The sequence below is a fragment of the Grammomys surdaster genome, unplaced genomic scaffold (genome assembly GCF_004785775.1).
Source record: "Grammomys surdaster isolate TR1022 unplaced genomic scaffold, NIH_TR_1.0 211, whole genome shotgun sequence".
NCBI lineage: Eukaryota > Metazoa > Chordata > Mammalia > Rodentia > Muridae > Grammomys > Grammomys surdaster.
In genome coordinates this window covers 5,802,167-5,824,634 of record NW_021604656.1, presented here as the reverse complement: position 1 = coordinate 5,824,634, position 22,468 = coordinate 5,802,167, and the positions used below count along the sequence as shown (strand labels likewise).

The 22,468-nt window shown below is 45.6% G+C and overlaps 1 protein-coding gene across 1 annotated transcript in view; it reads left to right on the top strand.

Annotated features, from left to right (window-relative positions):
* The window catches only part of Trpc7 (transient receptor potential cation channel subfamily C member 7), a 123,082-nt gene that overhangs the window by 67,070 nt on the left and 33,544 nt on the right, over positions 1-22,468 (top strand). Inside the window, exons 5-6 of the mRNA XM_028772105.1 lie at positions 7,171-7,387; positions 19,732-19,965. Coding sequence (XP_028627938.1) covers positions 7,171-7,387; positions 19,732-19,965 — 451 coding nt within the window. The remainder of the gene's footprint in view (positions 1-7,170; positions 7,388-19,731; positions 19,966-22,468) is intronic.

Sequence of the window (22,468 nt, the reverse complement as noted above, 5' to 3'; positions counted from 1 at the left end):
TCATGGACTTCTACAGCAAAAATTTTCAGATAATATATATGTAAGCAAGGCCAGGTGGTTTTGTTTTCTGTCCTTTTTTTTTTTATGATCTTAAAATCTCACAAAGAAATAACTAGACTCCAGATATATTGCTGCTGGCTGTAGGTTTCAGATACATATAATAAGGCTGCGTCTCCAGACTGCAACCAAATAGTCTGCAGTGGAACTGAACGACCCCCGCACGCATGCGTGCACGCATGCACATGTGCACACAAGAGGAACATCTGCCTTTACTCTCTCTGGGCCTCAAAACACACTCTAGGGCGTTCAGTCATCAGAATATCAACATGATGAAGGAATGACTACCAGTCACAACCCACATCCCCCACTCTCCCCTCTCTCCACTTCCTACCTCCAAAAAGCTAACTGTGACAGCCTCCAGAGTGCAGGTCCAGCCAACACCAGCACACAGAGTACCTCAGTATGCCCAGTACACCTCTGTCTGCCAGGTGCACCGTCTGCCCAGGTACCTTGGGAAAGATTCTACTTCTTAAAGTTGTGGTAGGGCTGAGAAGACTTAAAAAATAACATATACGTGCTCAACCTTGCCTCCAAAATAGATATGTGTATGGCAAAGGCATTTGGGGATTTCCAGACCTAGCGAGTCCAGAAAGCTAACATAGAGATATAGAGGTCAGACTTACATTAACCTTCTGGAATGTTATAGAAGACATTATTACAGGATGATTTAGCCTTTGACTAGGGTTTCCTTTCCTCTTTTCAAAACTTGATTGACATTTGGTGCTCCAAACTGTCCAGTGAGACCCAAGTAACAGAGCACTCGAGACACACAAAGCCAGCCACTAAGCCACTTGTCTCTTGGGCACATTTATTAGACTCCCAACTCTCTGAGCATCTGGGGAGCACGGTGAGTAGTGACTGACAGGCCTGAGTCTGTCACGTGGGATGACTCTCAGTGGTACCACTCTTTACAAGGAAAGTGTCCCTCATTAAAGCGCTTGTCAAGCTTGCTTTGAGGCAGCTAAGAGACAGATAAGAGTTGAGATATTTTTAGTCTTTCCTTTTACCACTTGGGGGGGTTGGGAACCCTTTTCAAGTTTGGCAGAGACATTGCTGGGAATTACAGAGAGGTCAAATCTTGCGTGTGACAAAGCCAGCCTCTCTGAGGGCTCCCGATATGCAGAATACCATGGCCTCCCAGGTGGAGGGCAGTGCAGAGGAATCTAATAGGACGATCTTCCAGAGAGGTCACAGCCTTGATAGCTATTTCTGCAGTCTCATAAAGAACGCAATGCCATTCCAGGGATTCCATGATCTAATGACATCACCACGTGCCCAGATATTAGACCGCCATATTTGTTTATAAGTGGACTTGTAAAATGGCACTGCCAAACGTCATCAACTGGCTCCTGCCCATCGATGTCTAGTGACTGTCAGGAGGCTGGGTTCCCAACACAATAGTGCATCTTCCTCCCACCAGCTGCTGTCCTAATTGAGAGACAGTTCCCAACACTAAGATTGGCTGGCTGGTCTTCTGAGATGAACTCATTGTTAACTTGCTCTTGAACTCCTACGCCTGTCTTTCTGCTATTATAGTTTACGTTTGGGGGGGGGGGGGGGTCTGAGAAAGGGTTAAATAGCAATTGCACAGCCAGGCATATCAATAGAAGTTCAGCTCAGCAATTTGTCATTTGAAGAGCATTAGCAAGCAGCAGGTGTGTACAGGTGAGGGTGAGTTGCAGACCTGGGCTTGGGACTGGCTTTCCAGAATCAAGGAAAAATAACAGAGATTTTGTTCCTCATTCATCACTGCTGTCACCAACACTGACATGGTCAGGAAGGCCAGTGTGAAGCCAGTGAGTCCTTACAAATGGAAGCACTGGGTTCAGTCATGTCTTAGCACCTTTATCCTCTCAGTGAGGGCTCCTGGGCCCGAGGGCCTTTGTAACCGATTAGCCGGTTGATTAGCCGGTTCTTGTGAGTGCTCTGCTAGGTTGTGTGCCTGCTACAATCTTGGGCAGCGTCTCTTCAGCAGGTAGGACCAAATAGAAGTCAGCATCATGGCTCTGTCAAGGAGCTGCACCGTCCAGTTAAAAGCGAGACAGGAGAAGCTACTTCCTCATCATTAACCTTCACTCTTCAGCTACTGCCAAAATCAGTCCAGGAATCAGACAGGGGAAAGCAAACCATCTAGATTCCAACCTGATGTCTTTGCAGTGTGCATCCCACCAATCTTTCCTGCCACATAACTCCTCTTGGAAAGAATATCCAGGTATTTGTAGGTACCCCCCCCTCCCCATCTCAAACAAGCATCTAGTGAGAAGGGGGTTCAGCAGCTTTGAGGGGTTCCCCACACAGTCCAGGCACCAAGCAGAAGAGAACCGAGGGTCCAGAGGGCTCATCTCCCTGCATTTGTTTCTACCAGAAAGCAAACCTAAACCACAGGAAATCACAATGCAATGTTCTAGCCGTGGTGACAGAAGGAGCATGTGTGTGTGCTCATCAGGGCTCCTCTCACACTGCTGTCGCTTCTGCCACTGAGTCCCCAGGGGCAGTTCAGCAGTGGGCACCTGCTGGGACAGGACTGGGTCCTGCCAGAGGCTGGTCACTCTACTGCTGGGCATAGTCTGAGCCCTGCACTGTTAGTCCTCATTTAGAATTTCGCCATCATTTTTAATCTGTGTCTCTCCCCACTAGGAAATGAGCAGCCCTTAAGAGAAGGCCCCACACTTGACAGCTGTTTTCTCTCTGTCTCCTCTAGTTCCACATAGCCGGCACTCCAAACAGGCTCATGGCATGTACAGTGATCCCGTGTGGGTCCTTCATGAACCCTTGCATGCATACCTGCCAAGAGTCAGCCAAGGGGCTGGAGAGATGGCGCAGTGGTAAGAGAGCTTGTTGCTATTATAGAGAATTAGGGTTCGGTTCCCAGGATCCACATGGCAGCTCCAGACCCAGGGGATCCAACACTCTCTTCTGACCTCTGAGAGTACCAGGCACATATGGGTCACAGACATAAATGGAGGCAGGAACTCACAAAATAAATAAATCTAAAGAAAAATTTTCAAGGAATCCGTCAAGTCTCTCAGGTTTCCCAGTAAGGGAATTCGTCGACCATCCATCCCAGAGACCACAAACTCCCTACAGAGCAGGTGCTGTTTGGTGGATGTGACATCAGTTGTCACTCACATTAACCACAGGCCGGTGTCTTATCTTTTCACTCCCATTTTATAGAAGAAACAGAGACACTAGTCAATCAACCACAAAAATCTGTGGCCTTGTGACTGAGACTGAGTGTCTATCAGTCAAGAGATTTGCCCATGATCACTTCAGTAGCATCTGTGCGGCTACACACAGCTCCAGTAGAGCCACATGCCAACTTTTCTAGAAAAGAGGGATCAAGCCTAGCATAGGCCAGACACTGCCTGTCCCCTTCCCCCTTAGTGGAAACCCTACCTTGTAAAAACCACCATCACCTAGTACTTCTTTAGCCCCTGAACGAAAATGGCCTCATACTGTAATATGTGAAGGCCCTGATTTCAGACTCCAAAAATAATCCACTGTCATAAAAAGGAAGCTACCTGAGCCCTAGGTTAGGCTTCTTCTATTTGGATTTTGTTGCTGTTAATTTGTTTTAAATGTGTTCATGTGTACGTCTATGAGAGTGTATGCCACTTGGGTAAAGGTACCCACAGGAGCCTGCAGAGGGTGCTGTCTCCCCTGGAGCTGGTTACAGGTTAGTTATGAGTTACCCAATGTGGGTGCTGAGAACCAAGCTCAGGTCCTCTGCAAGAGTAGCAGCAAGAGCTCTGAGCCTCCGAGCTATCTCTCCAGCCCTTGACTTTGCCTTAAGATAGCATCTATTCCCTGGGCTAGCCTGGAACTCCCTATGGAGCCCAGACTGCTCTCAAATTCCTGATGTTCCTGCCTCATCCTCCCAAGAACCAGAGCAGGCTCATGGCAAATGCTGCACTCTCACTCAAAGGCCTCGGTAGTGATGGAGCCGCTTCAGCGCATTTCCAGACTCACAGCCCGTGCACTGTAGGCAGAGTGGACTGTGACCTGCACCTCCCAATGTCCCAGCAGCAGCTATAAACCTAAAGCTGTAACCTTGACTTAGCTTTAACAAACCCAGAGCTGAGAGGCCTTACTGGTGGGTCTTTTGGCTTCTTTTTGGCTCATCAGTCAGGCTTGTGAAAAGTAGTTCTTCCCTGAGGTAATTTGCTTCAGAAATTATCTTTGTGGGTAAAACAGGAACTCTCACACACATACACATATAAATACACTCACACACATAAATACTTACATACACACTCATACATTCATACACACATTCACACACAAACACACTCACACACATAAACATACACACTCTCACACACACATAAATACACACTCACACATAAATACACATGTATGCACAATTTACATAAATACAGTCAAACATTCATACACACACTCACACATACACACACACACTCACACATACAAACATACACACTCTCACATACATAAATACACTCACATATAAACACATTCATACACACACACAAAAACATACACACTCTCACACACATAAACACACTCACTCACACACACACAGCAGTGGCAAACCTTTATAATCCCACTATTTGAGGCAGAAGATTGCCATGAGGTTAACGCCAGCCTGTCTCAAAAAAGAGAGATGAAGAAGAAAGAAAAAGAGGCCGGAGGAAAGAAGGAGGAAGGGGAAAGAAATGAGAAGGAGGAAGAAGAGGAGAAGGGAGAAGGAGGAAGGGGGAAGAAGGAGGAAGAAGAGGAGGAGAATAGAAGAGGAGGAGGAGGAGGAGGAGGAAGAGAACGAGCCACTGAAGTGACTGGCTCTGACCTGCCAATGACTTACCATAGGATGCATTCAAGTTCAGAAGAAGATCCATCAACCCCTAATCTCACCTTCCCACCCTACTGCCTGCATCAAGTGACAATGGAGACCAGGGTAGCTTCCGAGTCCGTGCAGCACACTGAGAGTTCCTCTTGTTGCGTTCTGCAGTAAACACAATAGCTTTTAGGAGCTCGTCTTCTGCTAGAAGAAGACATGCTCAAAGAGGGACCCCCTCCGCCCCCAGCCAGCTTAGCGAGAGTCTGGCCCAGGGGTGGGGGGAGATGGAAACTGCTTCACTCCACACATGTCAGTGGGAGACCCACGTACAGCCCACAGGGAGATGGCTGGTGAGCTTTTAAGAGCTGTGTCTTTCCCAAAGAGTCTCCATCTTTCTTTGATGGACCTTCTGTAAGACACAGATCTGGTAGCCGTGACTACTCCTCAATGCCTCCTCTCCCAGAACTCACCATCTTCCCTTGCTGCTTATGAAAACCCAGACAAGGACAAGATACTATGTTTCAGCTACTTAGGAACAATTCCATGAGTACTTAAAGATTTCCAAGGTCAGATGGTTGGAAAATAAGTCTCTAAGATGGTGATACCCATTGCTAAAATGTTGAAAACTTCAAACTAGGTATCTGATGCCTAACAAACCAAAGCACAACGTGGCGAAATTCAGTCACAGCTCGATCCTACTAAATTCATGTGAGATCTCTGTCCTTCCATTCTGCATTAGCAAATTAGCATATGTCCCTACTGTCAAAAATAGCACAAAGTCAATAAAAGGTAGATATTTATCTATAATAACTTATAGCATTAAAGTATATAGAAATGTTATTCAGTAGGTGTTTGTGGGCCTATGGTTGTCAGACAAACATCTCTTTACTCCCCGGAGTTGTTCCTAGTGGATCTTACAGTAATATACATGTGCACACTCGATGACTTTGAACATAGTCATGGATGCCTAATGCCTGGCTCAGTCATGAATGTTTTAAAAAGATAAAAACCAGCTGCATATTAAAATTCCAATAAATGTATCCCATGACATTCAAACAATTATAAATCATGTTATCTTGATGATGACGAGAACAGGGGTGGTTACTGACTGAAACATATTAGAAGACTATCATCAAAGTATCTGATGTGCAGACATTGTCGGAACACAGCTGTGATCCAGGGGTCAAGCCTTAGAGAAGTCCCTGTGGTTGACATTCAGTCAGGATGAGTCTCCCAGGTGACATTTCCCTCTGGGACTCCTAAGTGAGATAACACATGAATGTCAGTTAGGCACTGGTCATAACTGAATCCACCCTGGAGAAGGAGAAGGGCTTCTAAAGAGATTCCCCTCCTTTTCAGTATGCCTGAGGGAAGGGTCAGACTTGCCCAGAGTGATGAAGGTGGCCCAGCAAAGACCCCCCTCCCCCAGGATCTCATCAGCATAATGAACTTTAGCTGCCGTGTCATTAGACAGAGAAGATGCCACTGACTCTTGCTCCTGGGAAGGCAGGCAAATTCTAGACTCACTGGGAACAACCACACTGACTAACAGGTCATAAGGAGAAACCAATGAATTTTAAGACAGCACCATGAAGCCTGTGTTCTGTGAACATGCTGCTGGACAATTAGAAATGTTTTGGAGACAGGTCTTCCCTGTGTAGCTTCAGCTAGCCTTCAAATGGTGACTCTACTGGTTTACCGTAGACATTTTTCAAGGAAGGAAAAAAAAATTCCCACATGACTTCAAAGCAAATAACCCCTGAGTTGAAAATTAATCAAAAAGAAAACTGCAAAGATATAAATATCAAGGTATGTCAAACTTTATAGAAGTGCAACTAATGTAATATCAGGAATCACAAAGCTCTAAGTAAATATGAGAAAAATGAAAACAGCCGCCTAAACCCAAGCAAACAGGTAAAGGCAGGTGTGCACTTTTAGGATATAGGTCCTGGTTAGATACCGTTTCGTCAGATTGGAAGGGTATAAGACCATATCCATGAGGCTGAGGGTACCAAGGTCAACAGATGTACCCTGATTATGTGTCTGTGGCCTATTCCTTTAGCCCCTTCCCCTGAGACTTGTAAATAGAAAAAGAAAAACCTTTGAAGTCAGTAGAACAGAGATTTGGTTAAACAGTTGCTCATATATAAGTACAAGAAAAAATGTCTATTCTATGTTCCTTGTAGTTTCTGTCCAAGATTCGAGAGTCTCTGGCTAAATTGTGATTTTATGAAACAAAGCAATGTGTTGCAGAGCACCTGTACCCACCCGAGCTGTCATTTTAACATGTCCTGTACACACTTTGTCTCCAGCTAGGACGAACCCTGAGGAGCCCTTTCATGAAGTTTGTAGCCCACGCAGTGTCTTTTACCATCTTCTTGGGACTGCTGGTTGTGAATGCCTCTGACCGGTTTGAGGGCGTTAAGACTCTGCCCAACGAGACCTTCACAGACTACCCCAAACAGATCTTCAGAGTGAAAACCACACAGTTCTCCTGGACGGAGATGCTCATCATGAAGTGGGTCTTAGGTAAGCCAGCTTCTCTGTCTCCCATCTCTCTGACTAAGACGACCTCACTAGGCTCCCCTCTGGGTCTGTGAGACATCACTGAGTGCCGACTCCAGGCTCCCCTCTGGGTCTGTGCAGACTCCTGGCTGATGTGATGCCCAACACAAAAGTCAAGATGCTGTGCATGAGGTGACACAAACCCCAGTGTTGAAAGGGATGTTTAGGGAGGAACACCCACTAGGCACTCTTGCGTGCAGGTGTACTGCACACGGCTGGACAGTGGCTTTGCCTAGGAAACATGTTGATCATTTAGATCCCTACAGGCCTTAGAACAAGCCTATTTTAAGAAGGGTAAAATTTTGTAGCTTAAAGGACACTTAAATTTCATAGCCTAAAGTACGCTTGTGTTAATCCAAATATATGGACTTTGTATAGTAAGTATTACCTAAAATTTGGGTAGTGCCTCAGTTAAGTTTCTACTGCCACGATAAAGAACTTGACCAAAAGTAACCTAGGGAGGAAGGGTTTATTTGACTTACACTTCCTGGGTCCCGGGCTATGGAGGGAAGTCAGCGCAGGGACTCAGGACAGGAACCTGGAGGGAGAAACTGAAGCAGAGGCCATGGAGGTGCAGAGGCCATGGAGGTGCTGCTTACCGGCCTGGTCCTCCTGGCTTACTAAGCCTGCTTTGTTTCTATCAGCCAGGGCCCCCTTCCCAGAGGCGGCACTGTCCACTGTGGGCTGGAACCTTCCACATCAATCATTAGTCAATGAAACCTCCCTCCCACAGACTGCCCACAGTCAGTCCAATGGAGAGATTTTCTCAACTGAGGATCTCGCTTCCCAGATGACTGTAGTTTATGTCAAGATAAAAAACAAAACACACACACACACACACACACACCGACACAGTGAGTAACATATTGAAGTTAAGTCCTGGTTCTGCCTCCCAGTTCCATGTTCCCAGAAATAAGACTCAGGCTCAAATTATATTTACAAATACCTTGGCCATATAGCTAGACCCTCCTCTGACTAGACCATTACTAAAGGTAACCCACTTATTTTAACCTACATTTTGCCACATGGCTGGTTACCTGTGCTCAGGTACCCTGTGTCCATGCATCTGTCTCCTCATCTTTTCGGGCTCCTCTCCCTGCCTCATTCTCTCCCAGACTCCTTTCTCCTCCCGATGTCCCACCTCTATTTCCTGCCTAAGCCATAGGCCATAGGCTTTTCATTGACAGGTGAGGCATCCATACAATACACAAGATGTTCTCTCTATAGTAACGTGTGTTATTTGTTTAAATTGACATGTTAAATGGTTGTAAATTCCTATCTGTGCTGATATTTTGTGCTTTCAAGGTCTGGCACAATTTCCTAGGGAATGGCTCCCAATGTCTCCCATTTATTACTGGAAATAGCTAAAACAGCAGGAAAAAATGCTATTGATTTCTTTTTTTCTAACACTGAAAACTGCAAATCAGTTGACAGGAGAAAAATGAAAACTTGTCAAAGCTATCATCAGGGGTATAATAAATAAGCAAAACCTAATATACTATAAACTTTATACTGCAAAGATCTGGATTTCATGGAGATAATTCTAGTGAAATAAAAGTTTTGAAAGAACTGAAATTTGTGGGGTAAGAAGAGTGGCTCAATTAACTAAATTAGTTCAATGGTATTTACTCAGATTTTGCTTTCCTGATAAATATTAATATTTGTATAATTGTTATTATATTATATAAGTATTAAGTTAAAATGTAATCAAGATCAAAGTGTTTGTGCCATTAAATAGAAAAATCAAGAATGGATATGTAAAAGGATTACATACCCCATGGCCTGTACTGATAGGTAGCCCAAGAAAGTTACAAGAGATAAACCACCAGAGAGCATCATGGCTGCCCAACCTGGGAACACCTGGAAAAATGGCCCTACACTAGACCACAAAGTAGACAAGTAGAGATCTTGAGAATGTGTTGACCTGGGGCTGTCACAGCATGCCATGCTTCCCAGGGACATGTGATCAAGTAGCAAGCCTGTGGCCAAGGAATTGTTTAGTCAGGCCATTGACACTAAAGTTAAAAAGAGAAGACACCAAGGCCTGATTTGGGTTAGGTCTATGGCCTTTCCTGGTTTAGAACCTGTCCCTGTCTCTCTCAGACAGCCTCTTGGTTTAACATCACCAAACACTTTAACGCTAGGGTCTTATAAACATTCACATTATGAGTCTGAGTAAAAAAGTATTAACAGTATAAGTCTCTCACTCACCCCACTTTCCTACCTGTACCCCAGACTATAGGGAATACAAGCTCCCTTTCTTTAAACAAATACAGTTGCTATAAGCTAAGCCTCTATGCCATGAGTGTTTCCTGAGGCCCCCCACAGCTCCTCCCAGGTGTCAGAGCCTTAACGCGATAGGGCAGGTGTGTCTCTGTATAGTGGCTCTCATACTGACACAACGTGATTTTTGTCCATCAGAGTGGAGGCGAGTTTTCAAGACTTAATCATCTAAAGTGTTGGAGACAAGAGGCACTCATAGTGGCCTCTTTCTTGCTTTGTTCAATACAGAAGAAAAAAAAGCCGATGCTTTCTTACTAAAGGGGGAAACTTACAAAATGTTTACTACAGATAATTTTTAGAAAACTATAAAACTCAAAAGAAGAACAGAATAAACTCCATGTGTCTGTCTCTCACCTTGAATAATTAGGGAACCATGGCCAGTCTGGCCCCTCCCCTTTTCCTTCACCCTGTGCTATTCTGAAACAAGGTCTGGGATCATGAAACTTTCATCTGTTTAAAAAACTCTGTATTATTGGCAGGTGTAGTGGCACACATCTGAATCCCAGTACTCTGGAGGCAGAGGCAGGTAGATATCTGGGAGTCCAGGGCCAGCCTGGTCTACACAGTGAGTTGCAAGCTAGTCAGGGCTATGTAGATAGAGTATTGCCACTCAGTAAAGTCTGTTTTCTTCTTTTCCTCTTTGATCCCACACCCTCACAGCCTTGTTTTCCATGCCTCTGAATTTTAATCCCAGTAACTTTTTTTCATTTCAAATATACTTTTCACTTCGTGAAATTTATATTCTTTTCATATTTCTCAATTCTTTTTATATCTTTATATCTCTCATTTCCTTCCTCAGTGTGGCTGCATATCTCTGTAAATCCTTGAATATATTGTCTATATTTGTGGTGCTTTTTAAATTCTGTCACTTTTGTGTGATTTTCCGACTAGTCTTTCTCCTGAGTTGACATTCATCATCTATCCATGAGTACTTCACAAACCGTGTTGTTGAGATCTGAGTTTTTGTTACCTGAGTTTTGTTTTCTTTTGCTATGACAGAAAAACTAAGGCTGGGTAACCCATAAAGCAAAGAGGATTGTTTTGGCTCTTGGTTGTAGAGAGGGGGATGCCTGATATAGGGCAGCTGTGTCTGACAAGGACCTCATGATGGAATGTGGGGGACAAAGCCAAGGGCGTGGTTTCATGATCCCTGACCTGGCTTCAAAATAACACAGGGTGGAGAAAAAGGGAACTGGGCAAGACTGACCATAAATACTTAATGTGGGAAGACAAAGCCAAGTGCATGAAAGAAGATACCAGAGGCAACTTCACCTCATGACAACCCCATCACCAATCTTCCACAGGACCAAGAAACCACTACTGGTGTGAGGGAAACACTAATCCACACCCATGACCCAATCAGCCTCTGATGGGCCCAACCGCCCAACACTGGCACATTGAGCCTCTGTTCTGGTAGGGACAGGCCACCATCAAGCCACAGCATGGCCTTCCTTCTGAAGACTGGCCTTACGTAGACTGGCCACCATCAAACCATGCCTGTTCTTGTGGGTTTGCCCTCAGGCTTGCACGGCACCCTTCCCTCAGAGGCCTGTCATAGGACATCTTAGCACCCCCTCTCCAGCCAGTGACCCAGACACTATGCTCTGAGCTCCCCCTGGAGTGCTGCAGATGGGGCACAGGCTTCCAGAAAGGACACCGGCCTTCCCATTGGCTTAGGGGAGCCACGCTCCGGTGCTATCTCTTTCGAATGTCTGCGAATGGTTCTTCAACTTATTGAATTTCTGGGAAGAGAAATCAAGTCACATTCTCTAAAACAGAGGCAGAAACCTTTATCAGAACTAAAGAGGCCAGACATGGTGGCACATGCACTTGCAATCTTGCAGCCAAGGCAGGAAAATCACCAATGTGAAGTGATCTTGGGCTACAGAGGAAGAGCCTAACTTAGGGTGAAAGAGAGAGAGAGGGAGAAAGGGAAGTAGGGAGACAGACTGAGAGACAGAGGGAGACTCAGTGTCTTAGTTAGGGTTTGACTGCTGTGAACAGACACCATGACCAAGGCAAGTCTTATAAAGGACAACATCTAATTGGGCTGGCTTACAGGTTCAGAGGGTCAGTCCATCATCATGAGGGATGGGGGGAGCAGGTCAGCATCCAGGCAGGCATGGTGAAGACAGAGCTGTGAGTTCTACCTCTTTATCTGAAGGCTGCTAGTCAAAGACTAGCTTCGAGAAGCTAGGACAATGGTCTTAAAGCCCAAGCCCACAGTGACACACCTACTCCAACAAGGCCACACCTATTCCAATGAGGCCACACCTCCAAATAGTGCCACTCCCTGGGCTAAGCATATACAAACCATCGCATTCAGGGTTAGAGAGTAAAAGGAAATACTCCTCTGTGTCTTCCTACATCTAATCAGTAATCAACCTTCTTTGAGAGAGAGGCGAGTGGATCCCTCTCCCTTCAGGTCTTCAGATTCTACCAGAATAGCTGAGCAGCCAGAGAGCATCTTATCCCCCACCATGGTAGACTGAATGCATTTTAACCAGAAGGGGTGGGGTACCCTGAGCCTACAATTGGTAGCAAATTGGACATGTTCCAAACAAGTGTTGCTGAGGTCTTCAGAGTCAGAGAGAACAGTGTTGAAGGTCATGTGGGTAGAGGCTTTGTAGGCTGTAACGGAAGTGATGTCGCAAGACTTCAGTGTGTCCAAGAGTGCTGTGCTAAGAAGGAATGGCTGTGGAACAGGGGCAGAGGCAGGGTGCCAGTCCCAACGTCCCTTTAGTAAGTTGGACATCAAATGGTTAGTAAAAACAGGTAGCAGAGGGTCACATTTTGAAGGTAAAGTCAATATTTACTGCTCAAGTACATGTGAGGAAGAGAGACCCGTTGAGGACAGTAAAAGTGGTCTAAAAGGAAGTCATTCACTAGGATGGGAAACACGGGGGTGAGCGGAGGTGTTTTGCAGGAGAAGAGAGGTAAAAGAAGACTCCAGTTTGAGATATATATTACAGATTTTTTTCCAAAGGGCAAAGATTTCTACATCTGGAGAGAACCAGCGTATATCAGACACTTAAGAGAAAAGGTCACGTAGTAAATGGTGTGTATCTGAAGTCTGGAAGAGAAGCAGGGGTGGGGTCAGAAACAAATTTGAGCATGTCAGTATATTTAAGCAAATTATCTTTTCACTCTCATAAACTAAGGATCCAGCCACAGGGCACAGCAATGGTAACATTTGGGAACATGAGCATTATCTAGCAAAGGAAGACTCAGAGAGTGACAGGCCAAGAGCCAGAGTAAGGAGCCAGGGAGTGCTGAGTCCTAAGGTTTGGCCATCCAGAAGCAAAGCTCCTAAGCAGATGACAGGAATGGGATCTGTGTCCGTGTCCTGGACCCAGCCTTTCTGGGGTCCTGGGCACTCTATGAGTCACTGTAACGGAGCAAGGTCATATGGAGGGCATGGGCAAGGTCAGATGGAGGGCATGGGCAAGGTCAGATGGAGGGCATGGGCAAGGTCATATGGAGGGCATGGGCAAGGTCATATGGAGGGCATGGGCAAGGTCAGATGGAGGGCATGAAGTAAATGGTGTGGCTGACACACTGATGGAGGTGCACTGAAGGTCTTGGCTGGCGTTTTCTATTTCTCAATAGACACATCCAAATGTTAGGCATTTTATCAAGGAGTAGGAACTTCACCAGGTACTAGGGAAACAACAGTAAATATGACTAGTGTAATCTTGCCCTAAATACCTGCTGGAGCTCTTTAATAACTGAAAAAGTAATGACTTCAAAAGACCTGAGCACACTGTCTACAAACGGTTCTCTGCACTCTCGTGCCTTGAGATCCAGCATCTAAGCCACTCAAACATGGAAGAGCATGAAGTAGCTTTATCCCCTGCTGATGTTCTTGGACTTCTGCTCCATCACGGCTAAGAAAGCCTTTAACTAGTGGCCAGCACAGATGCGCAAATCTCCTGTCCAGTGACAAAGCAGATGCATAGCTACAGTGTCTGGGCCAGCTGGTTATAAAAGGACATAAGCCATCACTCCCTCCTTAGCAAATATAGCTCCAGAGGTAAAGAGAACCTTGGGGTCTTGAACAAGCCCAGCCTGTTCCTTTCAGGGACGGAGGTCTTACTACTGAGAAGCGTCATGTTCAGATCTCTTGCTTCTGCCCTTCCCCTTCCCATGTCTCAACCCAGGAGTGGGAGTAATCCATTTAACCCATAACCACCTCTTACCACTGCCTCAGAACTTGTGTAGCTATCCATTCCCGCGCTGTGACAGCTAGTGCCATTACACCAGCCTAGGGTGCCCTCAACTCTCCAATCCTTCTCTGGCTTCTCTCTCTCATTCACTGTGTTGGTTCTCACTGCTCTCCTTGATGGTTTCTGCCCCCGAGCCCCTTCCCGGGCTGTTTTTCCTGCAGGGATCTACGTGGTTTTTGCTCATATTTGTCCATTTTTGTTCAGGTCTTTGTGTGAGAAAGATCCTGAGAACGGACCCCAAGGCCTCCCATGCAGTAGGCAAGCAGCCTACCACAGACTTAGACCTCCAACCCCCAGACTCTCAGAGGTCTTCTTCAGATGAGGCCTTAATAAACCAACCTACTCCAAAGTCCGAGTCCCCTACTCCGAGTCCTCTTTCTCCTGCCCCCTTCTCTTTCTCCCTAACAGCAAGCGCTGAACAGACCATATGCCTGACTGAGTGTTTCTGCAGCCATGCAAATGTGTGGCTGACTCATCCTCTCCACAGGGGCCGTCTGATCTCCTCAATGATTTCATTCAGTGGTCACATGTCACAGCAGTACTTAGTTCTCTACCATGCTCCTCCCACTGGGCATAGTATCCCTCCTCCCCAATATGTTGGGGTCATGTTCAGATCTCTTGCTTCTGCCCTTCCCCTCCCCATGTCTCAACATGTTCTCCTCCCCAATATGTTCTGTGGGACACTCAAAGTCAGAAGGACATCCTCTGTCACTAGTTTTACCAAGCTATTGCAAAATACAAGAAAGTTCCTGCAGGGGGAATCAAAGCCACAGGGTCTAAGAAGACAGCATCACAGAGAGAGTAGCACCCAAGAGAACACAGCACAGAGGGCACACCAGAGAACTTGCTGGTAAGCCATGCCATCTATGGAGCTGCTGAAGGGAGCCTTCGAAGAGTGAGCCACAGCCTAGCTGGAGGACAGTCACAGCTGTTGCCTGGTTTCACATTAAAGCAGTAACCCTAGGGTAGCTGAGGAGCCTGGAGGACAGTCAACTGAAAGCATGTCTCTAGAGGTGCCCCTCGGAACTCTGAAGTTCCAGAGAGCCATTAAGGCCAGAAGACTCTCCTAATGCGTGGTTCTTCCATCTGGGAACTTTCTAGTGGACAACTTTCCCTAGTCTCGGAAGAACTTGGCATTGACTGTTCCTTTTTCTTTCTTTTTTTTAATGTTTTCATTACAGTTGTTATTCATTCTTTCACAGTGGAGAAGACATGTGCACATGTGAAGGTCCGAGGCAGCTTGCAAGGTTCACTTCTTTCCTCTTACTGTGTGGGTTCTGGGGACCCAGGCTTGACACTCACTAGCTTAGCCAGTGTTCCAGCCCTGCTGCTGTTCCCTCCCATGCTTGAAAGCAGCACGGGAATCCCCACTGACGATGCAAACACCAGGACAGCATCACATATATGCATAGACCAAAAAGAGGAAGAGCATGGAACTGCCTGTCCAGAAACCATCCTGGCTGTCCCTCTCAGCAGCTTGCTCTCTCCCAGCTGGCTTTCCGTTCCCACATCAGCTCGTTCACCGCTACCCACCAGAACTGTAATCTCTGAGGGGGGGCATGGCTGAGTCTGAGCTCTGGAATTACACCTCTATGGTTAATCAAGAGGAAAAACCATACAGTCCTGCTTCCAAGATTCCTTCCTGGTTCTTAACAAATTCACTCTTTCAATAGAGGCTTTGGGTATTTAGCCAGGGTTGTCCAAACACATCATCTGTGGTGGTTTGAATATGCTTGGCCCAGGGAGTGGCACTATTAGGAGGTGTGGCCTCATTGGAGTAGGTGTCATTGTGGCCATGGACTTTAAGACCTTCATCCTAGCTGCCTGGAAGTCAGTCTTTCACTAGCAGTCTTCAGATGAAGGTGTAGAACTCTCAGCTCTGCCTGCACCATGCCTGCCTGGATGTTGCCATGCGCCTACCTTGATGATAATGGACTGAATCTCTGAAACTGTAAGCCAGCCCCAATTAAATGTTGTCCTTATTATAAGTGTTGCCTTGGTCATGGTGTCTGTTCACAGCAGTAAAACCCTAACTAAGACAATTATGATTCATAAGAGTAGCAAAATTAAGCTATGAAGTAGCAACAAAAATAATTTTATGTTTGAGGGTCACCACAATATGAGGAACTGTATTAAAGGGTCATAGCATCAGGAAGATTGAGAGCCACTCCCCTAGACTGACCTTTTCTCCCATGGCCAATACCTGGACACCCTTCCCCTTTACCTGGCTAATTTCTTGTTCCTTAACCCAGTATCACTCTTCCATAAATTCACCTTTCCTGAGTCTACAAATACACAGTGGGCAGGCACTCTGCTTGGTCCCATGGGTGTGATGCTGACCCTTTATCCCTGTCTCCATAATCAGAGTTAGCTATACGGCCAAGCGGCAAATGGATGCCTACAGCCAGCATCATCTTGGCTGTTTTGACCCCAGTTTGGTGCCTGGACCTCAACATCTGATCAATGGATGATTTTTGACTAAGGAGCCTAAGCTTGTGCCTAATGCAGGGCATGGTAAAGATGGCGCAGTGGACAGCAAGATCCTGCATTAGCCCAGACTGCTTGTGTGCCTTTGGACAACTGACTTGCCAACTCTGTACATGTGTTTCGTCTTCAAAGTGGGGATAATTACAGTAGCTCTCAATTAGGATGCTATGAAGAATCAGGTGGTGTCCATAAAGTGCTTAGCCCAGGGCTGGGTGCCTAGAAGAAACTGGACAACTGCTGGCTGCTGTAGTAAGAAGAGAGAGGATAAAGAGACAGATGAATTATTAGGAAATTATTAATATCATCCTTCTGCCTGGCAAGCAAGTGAACCTTGGAAATGCTAACCCTGAGACAACGTTTGGATCTTAGGGATGGATGAAGAACTTCCTGTGAGTTCATGGGACTCACGGAGTTCATGGTGAGAAAGTAACTTAAGGAAATAGGCAGTGTGGGATAGATAAATAGTCCTGGGCTAGAGTAGAAGGAGCCTCTGACTACTTAAGAAATGTATATAGCTCTGTCTTGAACACTTTGAAGGGAAGACCTTCTGAGAGGCCTGAAGGGAACCAATGCCTTTTTCTCTGCCAAGCCCATCTGCACAGACTGCAGGCATTACTCAAACTTCATGTACATCGAGACACTGATGCCATCTGAGGCTTCCTGGCGTGCCCTAGCCCCCTTCTCTGCCAAGTCTCTTTCTTAATTATCGGCGACCTCGTTCTCTGAGCTCCAGGCATTTGTGAGTAACAGGAGCTTGGCCTGGAGGAATTTCAAGCATCAAGCGTCCTTTACCCCCTTGGGACTCTGAGCTCTAAACATTTCTCTGACTGACGACATGCTGGGGCGGAAGGCCTGGGCCTCAGCTCCAATATAATCCCGTATGGTCCCCTAGCATCTTGGAAGCAGGGGGCCCAGTTCCCCCACTGAAGTACGTCATGTCACACACTGCTGTTTTCATTAGACATTCCAGCTGCTCCAACCCTCACCCCATGCTCCTTTTACTTGTGGCCTTGGAATGATTTAAATTAACCTTGGTGATTAATATTTAAATCTAGGAAGACTGACAAGGACATCTGACCATGGAGTAATTTTCAGTGTCTAGTGAAGACAATTTCCATTTTGGTTTCATGGAGCTTTTAGTGTTTGAAGTTCCTACAAAACACCCTCAAAAAATCAAGGGACTTATCCAATATCCCACTGCCAGTGAATGGGCAGGCCAGAACCTGAGCCCACTGTTAGCCAAATTAAAACTGATTGTCACCATCCACTGAGACATTGTAATTTTAATCTAGGGGGAGAGAAAGTAAAAATAAATAATCCATGTTTTTTCTTCTCTAGCCTGTGGTAAGATTTCTAATAAGACTTTTAAATAGGCAAATGAAAAGTATATATTTCAGTGTCAAGAAACTTGTGATGCACTGAATTACTGTATGAAGTCTGATAGGGTATGCATGAGACATATGCTTTGTTTAGAGAAAAACAAGCAAGGGCCGTGAGAAGTCCTTTAAACAGACCTGTAGGGGTTGGGGACACTACTCACTGTGGAAACTTCTATCATCAACAAACAAAGATACAACTCTTCTACAGACAGCTGCTCTCAGACTACTTTTCACCTTCGAAAAAATATTTCAATTCCTTTTATTTGAAGGGCTTTTCCACCACCAAATGTTGACCCTAACAATCCTTGGGCAGTGTCCCTGAAGACTGAAGACAATCTGTTCCTCACTGTCATGTGATCTGAGGTGGCACTGAGACCCAGGCAGCCTCCCTCTGGAGGACAGAGCCACCACCAATGTCCTGAGACCCAGGCAGCCTCCCTCTGGAGGACAGAGCCACCACCAATGTCCTGAGACCCAGGCAGCCTCCCTCTGGAGGACAGAGTCACCACCAATGTCCACTGGCAGCAGCCTCTTTAACTGTAGGCTTTTTCCAGCAGCTGAATCCTCAAAGAAGCCTGTTTTGTAATATATGCCTGCTGTCAGTGGGTTTAGTGTACAGTCTGGGGGAAAGCAAGAGACACATACACACATCCAGGGGCAGAGCCACTGGGGAACTGCTGTGTGGACTGCTCTGCTGGACATATAGAGACAGAAGAAGACCACAGGGAGTTCTGACAGTGCGACTTTGGTGTGGCACTCTACCTTGGGGTCATTATGCACACACTGCAGGTGTCAAGACAGAAGTGAATCAATACCACGTGATCTGTTTAGCTGCTAAGGTAAAAGAGCTGACATTTGAAAGTGCACTACGTAACTCAAAGAGTCCATCAAAGGACGATCTCTAGTGATTGTGACACAGAAGAGTCAGGAACGCCAGGGTACTGGGCAATGGGAGAAAGTGACAATGGGGGAGAGGGGTGTCAGCTTGGGCATACGACATGTTTGGCACTATCAGAACACTCCCTAGCTGCAGTGTCCCTGCATGGCGAGAATGGCATTTTTAAAAATCTTAATTAAAGCAGAAGTTGTAAATATTGTGAACATCTACAAGGTGACCCCAGTACCAGACAGCGGCAAGTCTAGAAGTCTACACACCAAAGTATTAGCCTAGGCCAGTGGTTCTCAGCCTATGAGTCGTGGACTCAAGACCATCAGAAAACATAATTACTTATATCAAGATCCATAACAGTTAGGAAGTAACAAAAATAATTTTATACTTGGGCATCACATCATGAGTAACTGTTTAAAAGGGATGCAGCATTAGGAAGATTGAGAGCCACTGCCTAGACCATCTTCCAAGGTTGTCTAGGAAGACAGATGGAGGAACCTGTAACATTTCAACTATATACCCCTATCTCTCTACACTGCTTACTGTGTAACAAAAGCATCTATCTCATTAAAATCCCATTCGTTATTTAAAGGAAGAGTGGAGGAAATCCGATAACCCTATGCTTAAACCCTCTGAATCAACCACAGAAACAGAAAATCTGTAATTTGGGGAAACGGAATTCAGCATCACATGTAGGAACTTCAGAAATTCTGCGACTTCAGCTCCCTTCTTTCCTGATTTATAATTACTCCATACTGTAGTGTGTGATTTCTGCAGCCTTATCCCCCACATTCTGGCCCCAAAGTCCGTCCATGGGTGGGAACCCTCTCCTCACACTCAGAGATGGTTTACCTCATAAGGTCGGGGACAAAGGCATACCTTCTCCCAGTCACAGAAATTCACCATCACCAGTATGTGTTTGAAGGTGTTTCCGGCTCTCTGTCTCTAGCCATCCCCACAGGGCTGATGTTTTTGTTTCTACCTAGTTCCCATGGCATCTGCCAAGGTAACTGAAAGATGGGCCTGGCCTTCTCTCTCCCACAGGAATGATCTGGTCCGAATGCAAGGAAATCTGGGAGGAGGGGCCGCGGGAGTACGTGCTCCACTTGTGGAACCTCCTGGATTTCGGCATGCTGTCCATCTTCGTGGCCTCCTTCACCGCGAGGTTCATGGCCTTCCTCAAGGCCAGCGAGGCCCAGCTGTACGTGGACCAGTACGTGCAGGATGTGACGCTACACAACGTCTCACTTCCGCCAGAAGTGGCGTACTTCACCTACGGTGAGTTATAGGGGGCGCTTAGCCTGGTCCCAGGATCTGGGGTTTGGAACCTGGCAGGGTAGACCCCACAAGTGTCCCCAACACACTTACAGAATATGGAATTAATCCGTGACTTAGAGATGGATTTTTAGTGTTGGAAGGATGGGTCTGTTTCGGGGAGGTTCGTGGAATTTTCGGGGGTTTTTTTTTTTTTTTGGTTTTGTTTCTGAAGAACCCGCCCCCTCCCAGACGTGGGAAATATATATACTGAATTTTTCCTTCCATACTGAATCCTCTATTCTGCACAAAGGTAAGTTCTGCTTTAGTTCAACATTCTTTCTCACCGTGAGACAGGTTCTTAAAAGAGACATCAATACATTGAACATACCGGTTTGAAACAGGTTTCCTGGAAGCTGGTAACACAACTTAAGGCTGTTGCCTCCAAGAAGTCCGAGGTCTACCTAGACCTCTGCTTAGGTGACAGTGGAATTCTTGACTGCCCTGCAGAAAATAATTTCCGAATGAGCCATTGTGAATGAGAGTTGGAGTTCATGAAGAGATTGTCGTAAGCGACCCTAATTAAGGTCCTTGGACCCGCCTCCCCACAAAAATCAATGAAAATGGAGAGGGGCTGGTTTGGAAGGAGAGGAAGAGAGGGTAACATGGTGATCATGATCAAAGCCCATAGCTTATGCATAAAACATCAGGATGAAGCCCATTGTTCTATACAACTAATATGCTAAGGATTAAATTTTTAAAGAAGAGATTATGGTATAGTTTTTAAGTATAGGCACTAAGGGATATCAGGCACCCAAATGTGGATGTGAGGTTCTCAAATGAGTTGCTTTTCTTTACAGTAGCTGTGTGTGTATGTGTGTGTACATGTGACACACAATTTTGGTGGCTTCTGAGGTTGTATTTGTTATGCCAATGAGTATGAAGGAGGTCACAAGCTGGCTCCCTGGACCTGTGAGATGGAATGACAGTGGCTGAAGTAAACTATAGGTCTCAACAAGTTGCACAATGGAATTAAAATGTGTTTTCCACTATAATTTTAGGGTCTTCTTTGTGAGATTCCTGGAAATGTTCAGGTTTGTACTCTAAAGCAATAAGGCGGTACCCAAAAGCCCCAGGCATCATTGCCGTTATAGCATTGGTTGTTTAGAAATACATTTGTTTAGAAAGAATGCAGGCAGCCACCAAGGCTAATTTTTAAGATACTTCACTAATTTGAGAATTTTAACAGTGTCTTTTGATCATAGTCACCCCAAGACTCCCCCTCTAACTTCTCTCAGACCCACCCCTACCTCCCCAAACCTCACCCCAAGTTTGTGTCCTTTGCTTTTTTAACAAATTAACCCATATACTCCAGTTCATGCTGCCTATATATTATTACAGGGGGTGGCAGCATCCACTGGAACATGGTCAACCTCCAGGAGCTCCACCCCCTCACAGGAGCCATCAACAGCCATAGCTCCTGAGGTAGGGGTGGGGGCTCCTTTGTTGTATTGATTTTAGCCATTCTGACAGGTGTGAGATGGAATCTCCAAGTAGTTCTGATTGGCATTTCCCAGATGACTAGGGGTGTTGGCTGTTTAGGCTTCCCAGCCATTTGTGTTTCATATTTTGAGAACTCCCCACGTAGTTGGGTACCCCGTTTTTAACTGGGATATTTGTCTTCTTAATGTCCAGTTCTTTTTAGTTCTTTATATAGTGTACATAGTAACCCTCCATCAGATCTATAGTTGGTAAAGATATTTTCCCATTCTGCAGTTTGCTACTTTGACCAAATGTTAGTGTCCTTTGCCATACAGAAGCTTTTCAGCTTTGTGAGGTCCCATTTATTAATTGTTGATCTTGGAGCCTGCACTAACAGTGTTCTAGAAGTCCAGGAGGTCTTTGATGTACCAATGAGTCAAGACTGTTCCCCGCAGCCTCTTCTGTCAGATTCTGTGTACTTGGCTGTATGCTGACGTACTGCCTGTTTTAATTGTGCTGGAGTTCTTGACCCCACAGTGAGGGGTTCTTTTATCTTCCTTTGTCCTCTTAAACTTTCCTCTCTCTCTAGTCTACCTCAGTAGGGCTCTTACGATGTTACCAGAGCACAATATTATTTTGTATAAGAGAAAATCCTGACCTTCAATTTAATTGAAAATCATAGGCTGTATTATTTTTATTTTTGTGTACAGATGTTTTACATACATGTACATCTGTGCACCCACATGTATACCTGGTGCTAGCAGAGGTTCTGAGCCATCCTGTGAGTGCTGGGAATCGAACCAGGGTCCTCTGGAAGAGCAGCACTCTTAACCACCGAGCCATCTCTCCAGCCCCTATTAGCTAATTTTGTCTCCAAGCTTTAAAATTAGAGCGAGCTGAAGTCAAAGTCTAGCTCCGTAAGTTACTTCCTTCCTTTCTTTTTTTTTTTTTTTTAACTTTTGTGTCTCCATTTCTCACGTGTTAGATGAGGATTAAAAACTCTTCTGTCAAAAGGTTTGTTTTGGGTTAAATAAAAATGATGCAG